The sequence below is a fragment of the Culex pipiens genome, chromosome 2 (assembly GCF_016801865.2).
Source record: "Culex pipiens pallens isolate TS chromosome 2, TS_CPP_V2, whole genome shotgun sequence".
Lineage (NCBI taxonomy): Eukaryota > Metazoa > Arthropoda > Insecta > Diptera > Culicidae > Culex > Culex pipiens.
This window is the reverse complement of record NC_068938.1, coordinates 26,644,157-26,658,278: the sequence shown is the minus strand read 5'-3', so window position 1 is coordinate 26,658,278 and position 14,122 is coordinate 26,644,157. Positions and strand designations below refer to the sequence as shown.

General features: G+C 33.0%; 1 protein-coding gene across 1 annotated transcript in view; it reads left to right on the top strand.

The window, feature by feature from the left end:
* LOC120420975 (lachesin-like) overlaps nt 1-14,122 on the top strand; it is a 129,287-nt gene that overhangs the window by 32,333 nt on the left and 82,832 nt on the right. The window contains exon 3 of the mRNA XM_039584108.2: nt 10,846-11,053. Within this exon, the coding sequence (XP_039440042.1) occupies nt 10,996-11,053 (58 nt within the window). The 5' untranslated portion in view covers nt 10,846-10,995. The remainder of the gene's footprint in view (nt 1-10,845; nt 11,054-14,122) is intronic.

Below are 14,122 nucleotides of genomic sequence, written 5' to 3'. Positions count from 1 at the left end.
AAAAATGGTGATCTGGCGGAAAATTTTGAAAATGCATACGATATAATCTACAAAAATCATTTGAAAAATGAAAACTGCACCGTTTTTTGATTCATAACAATTTTTTCGCATATTTTTTCATTAAAATAAGGGTAATTCTCTACCAACTCACACGAAATCGGGAAAAGTTGCCCCGATCCCTCTTCGATTTGCGTGAAACTTTGTCCTATGGGGTAACTTTTGTCCCTGATCACGAATCCGAGGTCCGTTTTTAGATATATCGTGACGGAGGGGCGGTACGACCCCTTCCATTTTTGAATATGCGAAAAAAGAGGTGTTTTTCAATAATTTGTAGCCTGAAACGGTGATGAGATAGAAATTTGGTGTCAAAGGGACTTTTATGTAAAATTAGACGCCCGATTTGATGGCATACTCAGAATTCCGAAAAAACGTATTTTTCATCGAAAAAAACACTATAAAGGTTTTAAAAATTCTCCCATTTTCCGTTACTCGACTGTAAAATTTTTTGGAACATGTCATTTTATGGTAAATTTAATGTACTTTTCGAATCTACATTGACCCAGAAGGGTCATTTTTTCATTTAGAACAAAATTTTTCATTTTAAAATTTCGTGTTTTTTCTAACTTTGCAGGGTTATTTTTTAGAGTGTAACTATGTTCTACAAAGTTGTAGAGCAGACAATTACAAAAATTTTGATATATAGACATAATGGGTTTGCTTATAATAATCACGAGTTATCGCGATTTTACGAAAAAAAGTTTTGAAAAAGTTACTTTTTGCGTTTCTCTTTGTTTCGTCGTCCGTGTCTGTCGCGGGTGACCATGAACGGCCATGATCGATGACGACCAACTTTTTCAAAACTTTTTTTCGTAAAATCGCGATAACTCGTGATGTTTATAAGCAAACTCCTTATGTCTATGTATCAAAATTTTTGTAATTGTCTGCGTTACAACTTTGTAGAACATTGTTACACTCTAAAAAATAACCCTGCAAAGTTAGAAAAAACACGAAATTTTAAAATGAAAAATTTTGTTCTGAATGAAAAAATGACCCTTCTGGGTCAATGTAGATTCGAAAAGTACATTAAATTTCCCTTAAAATGACATGTTCCAAAAAATTTTACAGTCGAGTAACGGAAAATGGGAGAATTTTTAAAACCTTTATAGTGTTTTTTTCGATGAAAAATACGTTTTTTCGGAATTCTAAGTATGCCATCAAATCGGGCGTCTAATTTTACATAAATGTCCCTTTGACACCAAATTTCTATCTCATCACCGTTTTAGGCTGCAATTTATTGAAAAACACCTCTTTTTTCGCATGTTCAAAAATGGAAGGGGTCGTACTGCCCCTCCGTTACGAGATATCAAAAAACGGACCTCGGATTCGTGATCAGGGACAAAAGTTACCCCTTAGGACAAAGTTTCACGCAAATCGAAGAGGGGTCGGGGCAACTTTTCCCGATTTCGTGTGAGTTGGTAGAGAATTACCCATAAGCTTTTATCTTTAATTTCATCTTGTATTCTCGTCAATCCCAAAAAATAAAATAATGTGGTTTCTGAGAAAATTCTCTACGATGTTTTTTTTTTGCATTCTATATCCTACATTTTGTTGCTGAGATATGGCTTTGCAATAAATCAAAATTGGGAAAACTCATATTTCAAAATGCTACTGAATTATGGTAATTTTTCAAATGTTAGGCAGATTAAGGATTCAGTCCTTTTTCCGCCCAAATTGCTTGTTTATATTTTTTAAATCCTCTCTTCTTTTTCCTATTTTTTTATTTAATCCAGAATTTTACTTTCACGACCAAAGGACCAAAGCATATGTTGGTAAATTAATGAAATGTACCATTTTGAATGGTAAATTAATTAGCAATTTTTTATAAAAACAAAAGCGCAAAAAACTGCAAGACTCTACAGAATTGCTCTTTTTTTTGTCTCAAAGCAGGGGTGCCCAACCTATGGACCGCGAGCTGGATCCAACAAATGAAGCCATTGCATCCAGTCCACGATGGCTCCTGAGAATATTTCTTAAAAGTTTCTTTGTATTTTTCTTTTCTAATTAATGCCATTAAAATTTAATTTAAAGTCCTGGTAAAAAACAAACAATCAATAAATTTTAAATTGCAAATTAAAATTCTGAATCTGCTGTCAATTATTTGCAATTTTTTAACATAAAAAAATATTTTTTGAAACCAGATGTAAAAAAAAATATTTATTAAAATAATGTAAGTGTAAGGAAAGTGTGCACAAAAAAATGATTAGCGTTAGCGATCTTTGTAACGTGAATGTTACATGAGAACTGAATTTTGCATTAATGTGACAATTTGAAATTAAAAATCTTTATTGATTTTTTTTATGTTATTTGGATTATCATCTTTTTACTTTTTTTAAATAAAATAAAAATGTTTTTTTTTATGTGTTTGGAGAATGTTTGTTGAGCCAAGATCATTTATTTATTCAGGGATCAATTATTAAAATAAAATAATGACATCTAGAGCAAAGTTTTGAGATCTGTGAAAAAAATAATTTTACAAAACCTGAAAGTATTAGCTTTAAACCTGGTTAAAAAATAATATCAATTATGGTAATTTTCTAACTGTATTTAATTCAAATCAAAATGGATATTTTCACAGAAAATACATATTGATTCGAATAAATAAAAAATAAATAAGAATGATTTGAAGATCGCGTGGATATTCTTTGATTATGTTGTAAATAAAAATAAGAATGTTTTATTTGAAAACCTTAAGAAATGATGCGTTAACATAGCTATCTGCATCATAGTTTATTTTATTTGTATTTTTTTATTTATATACAAAAATAAAATCAGTTTTTTTAAAGATGGTTTCAAATTAAATTATCATCAAAGAGTATTTATTTTACTTTTAAAATTTCACCGGATTGTTTTGTAGAAATCTCAAAATTAAATGTTAACTAAATGTCCAGGATCTTTTTTCGATGCCTCGGTGCTGTTTTGTTCGAACTGCGTTGGACAAAAAAACACAGATGAATAAATAAACATTATAAAGTTTATAGTAATACATTAAAAAATGATGCATAAAATCATGTGATAAAAAGCAATAATTTGAATTTAATTTTAAAGTGAGTACTGATTATTATTTCATTGCTAATATTTCCAAATTCAGCTTGCTCAAATCAGATACATAATTTGGCAAAATTAAAGATGGCCACCACAAAAAAATATTGATAAATAAAAAAAAGTATCAAGACAAAGTCAAAGTCCAACCTAGTGCCTTCCACCCACATCATCTCCAGATCCAGCCGCGTCTGCTGCCCGCACAGATTGCCCCCCTCAGAAGAGTGATGGAGTGGCTCAACAAAGCTTTCCAGGCTCCGTCCTCACACGCCGCCAGTTGGCATGACACGAAGAACCGGCCGACCTTAACTCTACACGGTGGCTCTCGAAAGTGGCAAAATGGGACGTACCGACTCCGCTGCTCTGCATTACATATTCATCCATTCATCAGCTTTGGGGGGAGGCCACTTTTTCTTTGTGGAGTAGAGGGTAGAAAAATCTCGCAAGCTCGAAGAAGTCGAGCCGATTTCTTTCCTGGATGGCACCACATATATCTTGGGTTGGTCCATCATCATGTTTGTGGGCCAGTATTACAAGATCCTTAGAGGGGTGTCCCTCGGAGGAGTCCCTGCAGGACGAAGGAGTGCAAGAAAAAAACCACAAATAAAGCATAGTCAGATTGGGCGAAGCAGAAATAAGCGAAATGAAATTGAGCAAACGTAAGCTTGCCTCGGAGAAAGATTCCGGCGGGGACCGAGGACTTCATGTGTGCCCCAGGATCCCTGGTCGTCCTTCTTGTACGGTTCGACACTGGCAATGAAATATGCGAAGAGATTGAGAAATACATGCTCGGAATCGGAGTGTGCCGCCCGGTCGCCCAGTTTTATTCTATTTATATTCAAATTTTATCAATTTATTCTGCAAACTACGTGGGGTTTGGTTGAGGCTGCTGCTGCTCCGGAATTGGCCGGAACCTTGGCTCGGATATTGGGTTGAAGGGGAAGGTGAGCGTGGCAAAAGAAATGTCGCCTCTTCACTGGATGGTCGTTTTGAGCTACACGATGTAAGTAGATTTTGGCCTCGTGGATAGTGTGGGAAGACGACGTGTGCTGAGGATCATTACTTCCGAATTGGAGATTTTGCGTTGGAATTTGTCCAACCAAGATTGGACACGAGAAACGTGGACGAAGGATTTTAGAGTCGTTTGAATAAATTTCATTGGATATTTTGATCCAGAATTTTTCGAAGAGATCCTCCGAAATTCTTTTCGAATTCCAAATAGATCTCTAAATTCAAACTTGTAAATCTGAAACTTACAGTGCAAACATTCAATTTTCACCATTTAATTGAAATACCAGTGAAAGCTGTCCCGTTAATACCCCTACTCACTAGTGCCAATCCCCACATAATTCCGGGGGTGTTGAAGCTTACTCATCGTTCGTGCTGCCATATCATGGCCACGAACAGCTATAGGTGAAACCAACCCAGGAAATGACCAGTTGTAGCTGTCACTGGTGGCTACCGGTGGGGCGGTCAAACGACACGACCCAAACATCCGGCCATACCCCACCCCTCTGACTGGACGCTTCTTCTTCTCTACTGACAGAGAGGGCACGCAGCAAACTACTTTTGTGTACGGGGTGAATGTGGGTGGGTGTTGTCCATTTCTAGCTTGTCCTCTAAACGTACAATTTTATTCAATTTCCAGCATCTATTATTCATAAAACGGGGCAAAGTTTCGGATGGAGCTATTTATATTATTATTCAATTTGATATTTATTGCTAGAGAATGAGTTTCACAGACCGAAAGTTGGACATTCTTCTGAAACGAGAATTTCAATTACAATCTTTCAAATCAAGTTCAAATTAATTTAAAACTACTACAAACCAGTTTAAAGTTCTAACCCCAGAAAAACTGCAATCAATACTGATCCACATAAAACATTCTAACTTAATATTTACCCCCCTCATGCTTCCATGCATCACAAACTTTCAACAATTTCACAAAATCCCAAGCTTCGTTCTTGTTTACCCCACCCGAAGAAAAGCATTGAATACAAACTTTCCCTTCCTCCCTGAGTACATCGAGCAAAAGCACCCACTTCTGGGCAACTCGCTCAATCCAGTAACGAGGTACTTCAATTTATTTCTGTTTGCTCAATCTGAATTGTTGTGCAGTACCAGGAGGGAGAAATCGAACACGAGTTTCGGAACGTTTCCCCCCGGTCGACTTCCGGTGATCTCAATACACCAATTGAACTCGTTGCACTTTTCCGAGCATTTGTGCGAGAGGAAAAAGAAACTGACGAGCAGCAGCAGCAGCCAATGTTATTATAAGAATTTTCCTCAAATGAGATTTGTGCGAGCTTCCGACATCCGGGTTTTCCCCCTTAGCGCTTTTCATCGTTTTTCCAGAGATTTTCCAGTCCTCTTGAAAAATCACACACACATCGAAAGAAACGAAGATCAAGCCTAGAAGAAGCGTGGCTGAGAAAAGTTCATCGGTTGTAAATTGATTGGAAGTGGAAAAAAATATAAATAAATGTCAATTACAGCCGTCGAACGGTAATGGGGGCGCAGTCATGGGACGGGAGATTCCGACAAGAGCATATCTTGTAGAGCAGCAGTGTGTGGTTCACCACTACCAGTTCTCGGTGCAAGCGCTTTTGCTTGTTACTGCAAATTTACTGCTTAAAGTTCAGCGGATGGTGAAGATTACCGTGTGGTGGGGCGACATTATTCAACATAATTTTGTTTTAACCTGGATTTTTCCATTTTCAAATTTTTTTAAACATCTGTAAAATACGCGTGTAATTTGTAATAATTTATTTTGCACATATAAATGGGTTTAACAACAACATTCAAAAAGTTAAAATTCAAATATAAAACAATAAAATAATTGTTTTGCTCTGCAGTATTGCTTTGGCGTTCTCGAATGCGAGATTCCTACTCGCTTGATTGAGGCAATTGCAAACCTCTTTTTAAACCTAAGCTTCCATTCACCCCGGGATTCAAACTAACAAACTTTGGAATGTGAGTTAAATTAAAAAGTCAAAGAATTGCAAAATTTCAATGGAAAAGGTGTTTTAAAATGCATTCTAATGACATGACTTGAAATCCGGACACTTAGTAGCATCATTTTTGTTACTGCTGGAAAAAATCATGTAGTAAGTTGGAAATGTAGAAATAACATCAAAATGTTGTATGAATGCATAAATAACAGCACTGGAAACATTTTTAATGACAAGCAAAATCAATTTTTTGATAGCTGAAATACCAGCAACGATTGCTGCATCTTCAGCAAATGATCTATCAAACTGCCACAAGAAAATTGCTGAATTTTCAGCAAAACTATATGACGTTTCCTTTACTGAAATTTCAGTTGTTTTGACAACCCGAGCAGACGGAAATAACTTGGAAATAACAATTTTTGATATTTGAAAATACTTTGCCTATAACATTTTATGTTATTTATAACAAGATTTGTTATTCGTCGTTATGATTTTTCTGTTATTGGATTGTTATTGTAATAACAGACTAATAGCATTTTTAGTTATTCTTTAAACAAATCATTGTTATTATTTTTTATTATTTTAACAACTAATCCGATCATCCCAATAACAGTTGGAGGTATTCCATAACTCAAAATGTTATTCCAAAGTTGTTTTGGCTTTCAACCAATATCAGACCGATAACAATTTTTGTTGTGAAAACATAAACTGTTATTAAACCTTTATGCAAAAATGGATTTTTCATGAAGAATCCATAACACTTTTTGTTATTTTAACAGTTTTTTTTATTGAAATGGCATGAATTTTGTTATTACCATCTGCCCGGGAACCATTTCACTGAATTTTCAGTAAATCATCTGTCAAAGTGACAAATATCTGAGAATTCAGTAATATCTAAATTACTGAATTGTTTACTGAAATTTCAGTAAACTTGCAGTAAAACTCAGTAAAACTTGACTGAATTTCACGAAAAAAAGATTGATGTGTTCTTACTTCATGAAAATAGCACCTGCGCAAAAAATATTTTTTAAGAGCAAAAATTGTTGTGAAATTTTCTTTTTAAGACTAAGTCAATGAGAACGCTGTTTGCTGAAACACAGCCTTGAAATTTTCTGACAAATTAGGGTTCTTATTTTTCCTTTTTTTCCACTAACTGTTTTCAATGTTGTAATTTTCGACTTTGTTCAATGCAAATAATTTTGAAATTTGAGAATCAAGCTAAACATTTCATCATGTAAAAAATAAGTGTATTATCATTTATTCATAATTCCAAGTCAGTTGAAACACTGAAAAAAACTATTTGATTTTACATCATTAAAATTTCTTAACACACAGCAAATATTTTTTTTTTTGCTTTTGCTTCATAGTAATTTTTAAATTGCAAAAAACTGAATATTTTCCAAAAAATAATGCCATGAATATTCTTATAGGCGTCACCCATAAAGTATGTCACGCTCTAGGGGGGGGGGGGAGGGGGGTCTGAGCAATTGTGACATTGCATGTTATAAGTAAAGGAAAAGCGTGACAAAGGGGGGGAGGGGGGGTAAATTTTGGCTGATTTTAGCGTGACATACTTTATGGATGAAGCTTAACTAGAGAACGAAGCACTTTATCAAACAAAATCATTAAGTCAATTTTGATTGCAAATATGAATTTGCATCTTACATATATATTTTTTTTTCAAGTTTGATTTCAAAATTTAGAAATGCATTTTTTTATTTATCTTAAAGTGACAACAAGTGTAATTAAATGGGTAATTACTATCGCTCATTAAAAAACTCTATCAGTTTTAAATAAAAATATACATTTTGAATTAAAAATTGTACTGATTATAAAACATTGTTATTGACCTCCTTATTTTCAATTTACAAAATTTCTTTTACATAAAATGGTTATCACTAATTTACTATTCAAAATATCAAATTCCACAAAAACTTTTAATTCCAGAACAGCATGGAAATTTTACGAAATAAAAAAAAACAACCTAAACTATTTTATGTTAGAAGTATTGACAGTATTTTCTACACTATCTGATATTATTTGTCAATCAAATTTCAAATAAATTCACCAATTTTGATCCTGACACCAACAAAACTTTCTTTTTTCATTTGCTCTAAATCTATTTTTGATCAAGGGGCTAAATTAAAAATTATCAAAACTCAAACGAAAGCTTTTAACTGATTTGAATGTATTTTGTATGTTTTTTTTTCTTTCAAAAACTGCAACACGAAAAGATCAAAAATGTTGACAAAGCGATAAAAAATGATAAACAAAATATTTCATAAATTCTTCGATGAGATGCTAAAATTTGCATGAAAAATAACCATTTGTGTTGCGTTTCACGAAATCGAGAAAATTTATTCAATTAATTGTTGTTGATTTTATTAGGGGAACTATAATCCTATGGGTCATTCGCTTCCGTATAATTTACCTAAGATAATACTTTCCCTTCTCCAGAAATCTATTCGCAAAAGTAGCCCATTCTCCAGAATCAACCATTTCTCAGTTTATTGATGTTTTTTTACTAAAAGAGGAGAAAGTTTCTATGATTTTTTTTAATGAAATTCATAACCCTCTACAACCTAACCCCGCCTTTAGACGGGCTTCGATCTAAAAAATCGCCAAAAATAATTTTTTCGACCAATTTTTCATATTTAAAAAGCATTGGAAAGAAGAACTCATAAAATTTTAGAAAATTTTAGGGTTGTAAGTTTGACTTGTTTTATGTGAATTTGCCATTTTTTTTTTAAATGTCATGTGTTTAGGGGTCAACTTTGGCTGTGTTTTTAACTTACATTTCCTATTTTTTAAGTAAAAAGAAATATACAGTAATTTTTGTAGTGTCCCAGACTATGCCTATTACATTTTTTACAATTTAAATTATGATGGTGCCATTCTATAGCAGAAAATGTGAAAAACAAGCAAAAAATTTAAAAAGTGACTGTAAAAACGTGAAAAAATAGATAGGCAAAATGTAATTTTATTAGGTGGTGGAATAGGCTAAATACTACCAAAAACAAACATAAATTAAACAAGATAAATGCAAATAAAAATACTAAAAATGAAACAAGAAAAACATAAAACAAGAGAAGTAAACTTTTTCATAGAACAAAAGTTGCTCAAAATGATCTTCTGAACACGGGAAAAATAAAAATGTTCGAAAAAAAATTTGAGCGGTAGAGGGTTAATGGTTCACCTTTCATTTTACCAAGATTTAAAAATCTGAAAAAAAAATTTGAAGATTTTATCATTTGAAAATTAAAAGATTTCAAAAATTGAAAATTTGAAGTTTCTTCGATTTTAAAATATAAAAACCAGCAGTTTCAAATGATAACAATAAAAAATTAAAACTTTTCAGTCCAGGAAATAAAATTAATGGGAAAAATACCTATAGTTGTTAAAGTTCAATTGAAAAAGTCGATTAATTGTTTTGTAAATTTTTATTTAATTTTATGTAATGATAAAAAAAACTCAAAATATTGTTATAAATGATTTCCTCAGCTTTAAATGTTGGTAACACTTTCTGTTGCTAAAAGAGGCTTTTTAAACATTGATTAAGAATAACTTTAGTAGTGATTGTACATTAATATATCTTTCGACGCAATATTGTTTTTTTGCCGTTTGTTTTTTGAAAACAAAAAAAATAATAATTACATAAAAATAATAATTAAAATTGGGCCTTCTAAAGATTGGTATCGTATTTTTGACAAACAAGAGTTATTTTTAATTTAAGTTTGTAAAAGATATTTTATTTTCATTGTCATTTTATTTAAATATATTTTTTTTGAAAATGTTTAAGACATTTAGTGCTACACAATTTTAAAAATCTCAGTATTTATTTGGAAAGTTTTATATAATTTTAGTTTAACAGTCTTAAGAAAATTATATTTTAAGGTATATTATATTTGTTTTATTAAAAATTAAACAAAATTAAGAACAAGTTAAAATCACATCATTGAACGTTTCATTCAAGCGAGAATAACACGTGTGAGCAGCAATGTACCACGTACTGGCAGTGAAAATTGCATTTGGGAAGAGGGAATCCGGGTGAAGTCCTCTGGGAGGGAAAAGTCCATCGAAAGATAGAGATCTCCCACGGAGAATGTGAAAACTTGAAAAATAAAGAAAAACTAGTGACATACAATAGCAGTTGCAAAAAAACAGCTGAAAACACTACACACAACTGGGATTCTACTCTCGTCGTTGCTTCGGACTCTCCGATAACGAAGCGGGTAATGAGCACTCTGAACAAGAGCTTTTTTGCCTCCATTGTTGGTGCTGTTGGACACGTGTGAACACAAAAGTGTGTGTTTTCGTGTTGCACTTGCGGGAAAAACGTGTGGTTGAAGTGAAGTCAAAAGGAAATCCCAGCAAAGAAAATCGAATCTCAGGTTTTGTGCTGCTAATGCAATCATGCAACCGGGCTGGTTGATTGGGATGGTTTTTTTTATATATTTTTTTCTAAAGAAAGCGTTATAGTCATGTTTTTTTTAAATAAATTAAAATAAATTTGTTAATTTTACCGAAGAGTTCAATTTCTGAGAATTGTTTTGCGTTCCAAAGTTAGAAATTATCGAAATATCACCATTTTATAACGGATTCTAAGTCAGTTATAAATCCATAATAAACATTCTACTCCGTCATAATTCCACCGTCAAAATCCCGGTGATTAGTATCAAATCCTGCTCCAAAATCAGCATCCCATTACACGATGTTGACACCACCACGACCCTAATCTGCACCCGTAATTTCACTAAACTTTTCCTTCTGCTTTTCCCCTCTGTTCCGCCCACAGGTCGCCTGGGTCCGGGTCGACACGCAGACCATCCTGTCCATCCATCACAACGTGATTACGCAGAATCCCCGGATCAGCCTGACGTACAACGACCACCGGTCCTGGTACCTGCACATCCGGGAGGTCGAGGAGAGCGACCGGGGCTGGTACATGTGCCAGGTCAACACGGATCCGATGCGGTCACGGAAGGGCTACCTGCAGGTCGTCGGTGAGTGTTGTTTTTGGGGACCGGGGGCGTTTGACCTTCTTAAGGTAGGGGGGAAGAAGACGGTGAAGAAGAAGTCAATCGATGAAGATTACGATGATGGGATGAGATGGGAAATGCCAATGGGATTACCTTTTTGACCTCTCGGAACCTTACAAGTTCACCCTTGGGAGGGGGCAACAGATTGTGTTTTGCTTTCCTTGTGAGATGAAAGTCGGAAGTACTCAATTACAGCAGAGATTACATGGGATAAGAGCAAATAAGACAGGTGTAATGAGACACCAGGTAGTGGATACTGTAATACTTAGGCTTCATTTGGTTCAAGATGGTTTCGTAAGATTTCTGCATATATTAAGGCTGGTGGAATTGGGTACCGTAGGGTGTTAGATTACCGGAAATTAGTTATTTTTATGTGAGTAATTTGTTTATGTGTAATTTTAAGAATTTATTTCTGTTTTAGGGAAAAAATGTGTGGCTCATTTATCGATATCTCAATACGGATGGGCGATACGACTAGAGCGTCCAATTTCCCGGGGTTACAAAATTCCCGGGAAACGGGAAATTTTTAACAAATTTCCCGGGAAATCCCGGGAATTCCCGGGAAATTTTAAATTTATCGAAAATTGATCTTATCCTGCTTCTGATTAATATTTTGCAACAAAATTGTATAGAACAGCAACTTTAATGTTCAAAATGAGTGTGGGGTCAATTAATGGCTTGACTGCTTTTCAAAATCATACAACTTTATAAAAAATATCGAAATTTTCTAATTTTATATGCTGTCTTTCAACTCCTACCAAATAAAAAAAAATCAATTGATTTTTTTTTTTTGTTGAGAAGTATTATTTTATAAATCAAATTTTGAATCAGTGAGTAAAATCCATGCTTCTCAACCATAAAAATGCTTTTAAATTTGTCTCTGTTTCAAGGGAATATGTTTAAGAATAACGTTGACTCATAAAGCAAAAAAAAATCATGCAGTATTTATGTTTTTCATGGCAAATAACTTGTCCTAGACCGCAATTTTATCAACAAAACTCATTTTAACGATTTTTAGGCAAAATTTTGACTTTTTATCAATTTCACCTAAAATTTATATTGTTAAAAAGCTTATAAACTAAGTTAAGTAAATTTACACATTGATTTTTTTTTCTTCTTAAAAACTTATCAGCAACCTTAGTGATTGTGTAAAATTTGAACACTTTAAATCTGATTTTAACAACAAATACTTTGTACAAAGTCACCCTCAAATGCTAAATATAATTTTCAACGCCACATTTTTTTCAAAAACCATTGAAAAAAAAAATTTCCCAACAAAAATGCATGGACCAGTTCCTTTTTTTTAAAATAATAATCTTGAGACTAACCTTACAAGTTGGAAAAAAATATAAAAACAGAATGAAATCCTATGATTGTTACCCCGTTTTACAATAAATATTATCTGAAATACACCTGAAATGAACCTGATTTTTTCTTATTAGTTCAATATGCACAGTAGATTAAAATGAATAAAATTAAGTTAGGTTCTCTCATTTTTTTTAAATAAATTTTCAAAAAATTGGGACCAAAAAGTAAGGAAAATGTATACTTCCGCTTGAATTTCGGGAATTCCCGGGAAATTTACAAATTTCCCGGGAAACGGGAAATATTATTTTTCGGGAAATCCCGGGAATTCCCGGGAAATTTTTTCCCGGGACGGGAAATTGGACGCTCTAGATACGACCATTAAAATATTTCAGCATTTGAAAGAAGGCATGACCTTATAATTTGCAGGTTGAAATGGCGATGACCTGGAATTTTTTGAGTTGATGGGACTGAAAATGGACCCAAGATTATATTTTGTCATTCACTGTTGAAGCAAGGATTGGCCTGAATAAAGAAATAATAAAATATAAGAAAACATTATTGTATGATGCATTTTGAATCAAGAGTTTAATGTTTATTTGTAAAACAAACAATTTCTAACCCTGCCCCAGGTAGGTCATCATACAATCGTCTAATTTCATAATCTTAAATTTGGATGTTTAGTGAAGCTATTTTATTATTCAGAATTAATTATGTGTGGCAATGTTCTGAAAATATATTTCTTTTTTTATTCAACCAGCTGTTATTGTTATTGTAAGTTTGAAAAACAAACAATTAATATTACATTTCTCAAATTCAAATGCTTTAATAATTACATTTACATCCTAAAACACATTTCTTTTGAGAGCTACAACAGGACTTTTTCCATTTTTTTTTAAATCGCATCTGCCTGTATCGTACCAAATAATGCTAAGCATCGAGGACAGACACAAATATTACTTTTATGGTCAATGTTTAACGGAAATTGAAAAGTGGGTGTTTTACCTGGTTTGAGTTAGTAAAAAAAGCATAGCACATTATTTATACACTTTTTTGCAGCGACAAAAGTATTTAAACATATTTTTTTAGACAAAAATTATAGCAGCTTGTGAAAAATGAAAACACCCCCAACAAAATAGCATTGAATGATTAATTGGTCAGCACATTCAAGAAATTTTGTTGTTTGAAGGTTTCAATATTATTTCGTCATGAAATTTAATCGAACAGCCGTTTAAAGGTCATAAACTTAATTTAATTCTACGGAAAAAACGAGAGCAATTAAGTGTTATTTTCAACTCTATCTAAGAAAATTAAAAAAAAACTGGATGTTATCTTCTGAATAGGAATAACATAATTTTAAAATTGGCAATCAAGTTGATAAAGAAACATGATTTTATGAATGACAATTCAATTTCTAGTAAATTTCACAAAAATTGAAAAACGGTTTTTAAAGAATCCAAAAATGTTTTATTTCAACACTTTTATGTAATGTTTAAATACTTAATGATTTGGAACAATATAAACAGATTAATTTTGACACAAAAAACGCAATGGGTAATTCTCCGCCAACTCACACAGCAGTTGCCCTGACCCCTTTTCGATTTGCGTGAAACTTTGTCCTAAGGGGTAACTTTTGTCCCTGATCACGAATCCGGGGTCCGTTTTTTGATATCTCGTGACGGAGGGGCGGTACGACCCCTTCCATTTTTGAACATGCGAAAAAAGAGG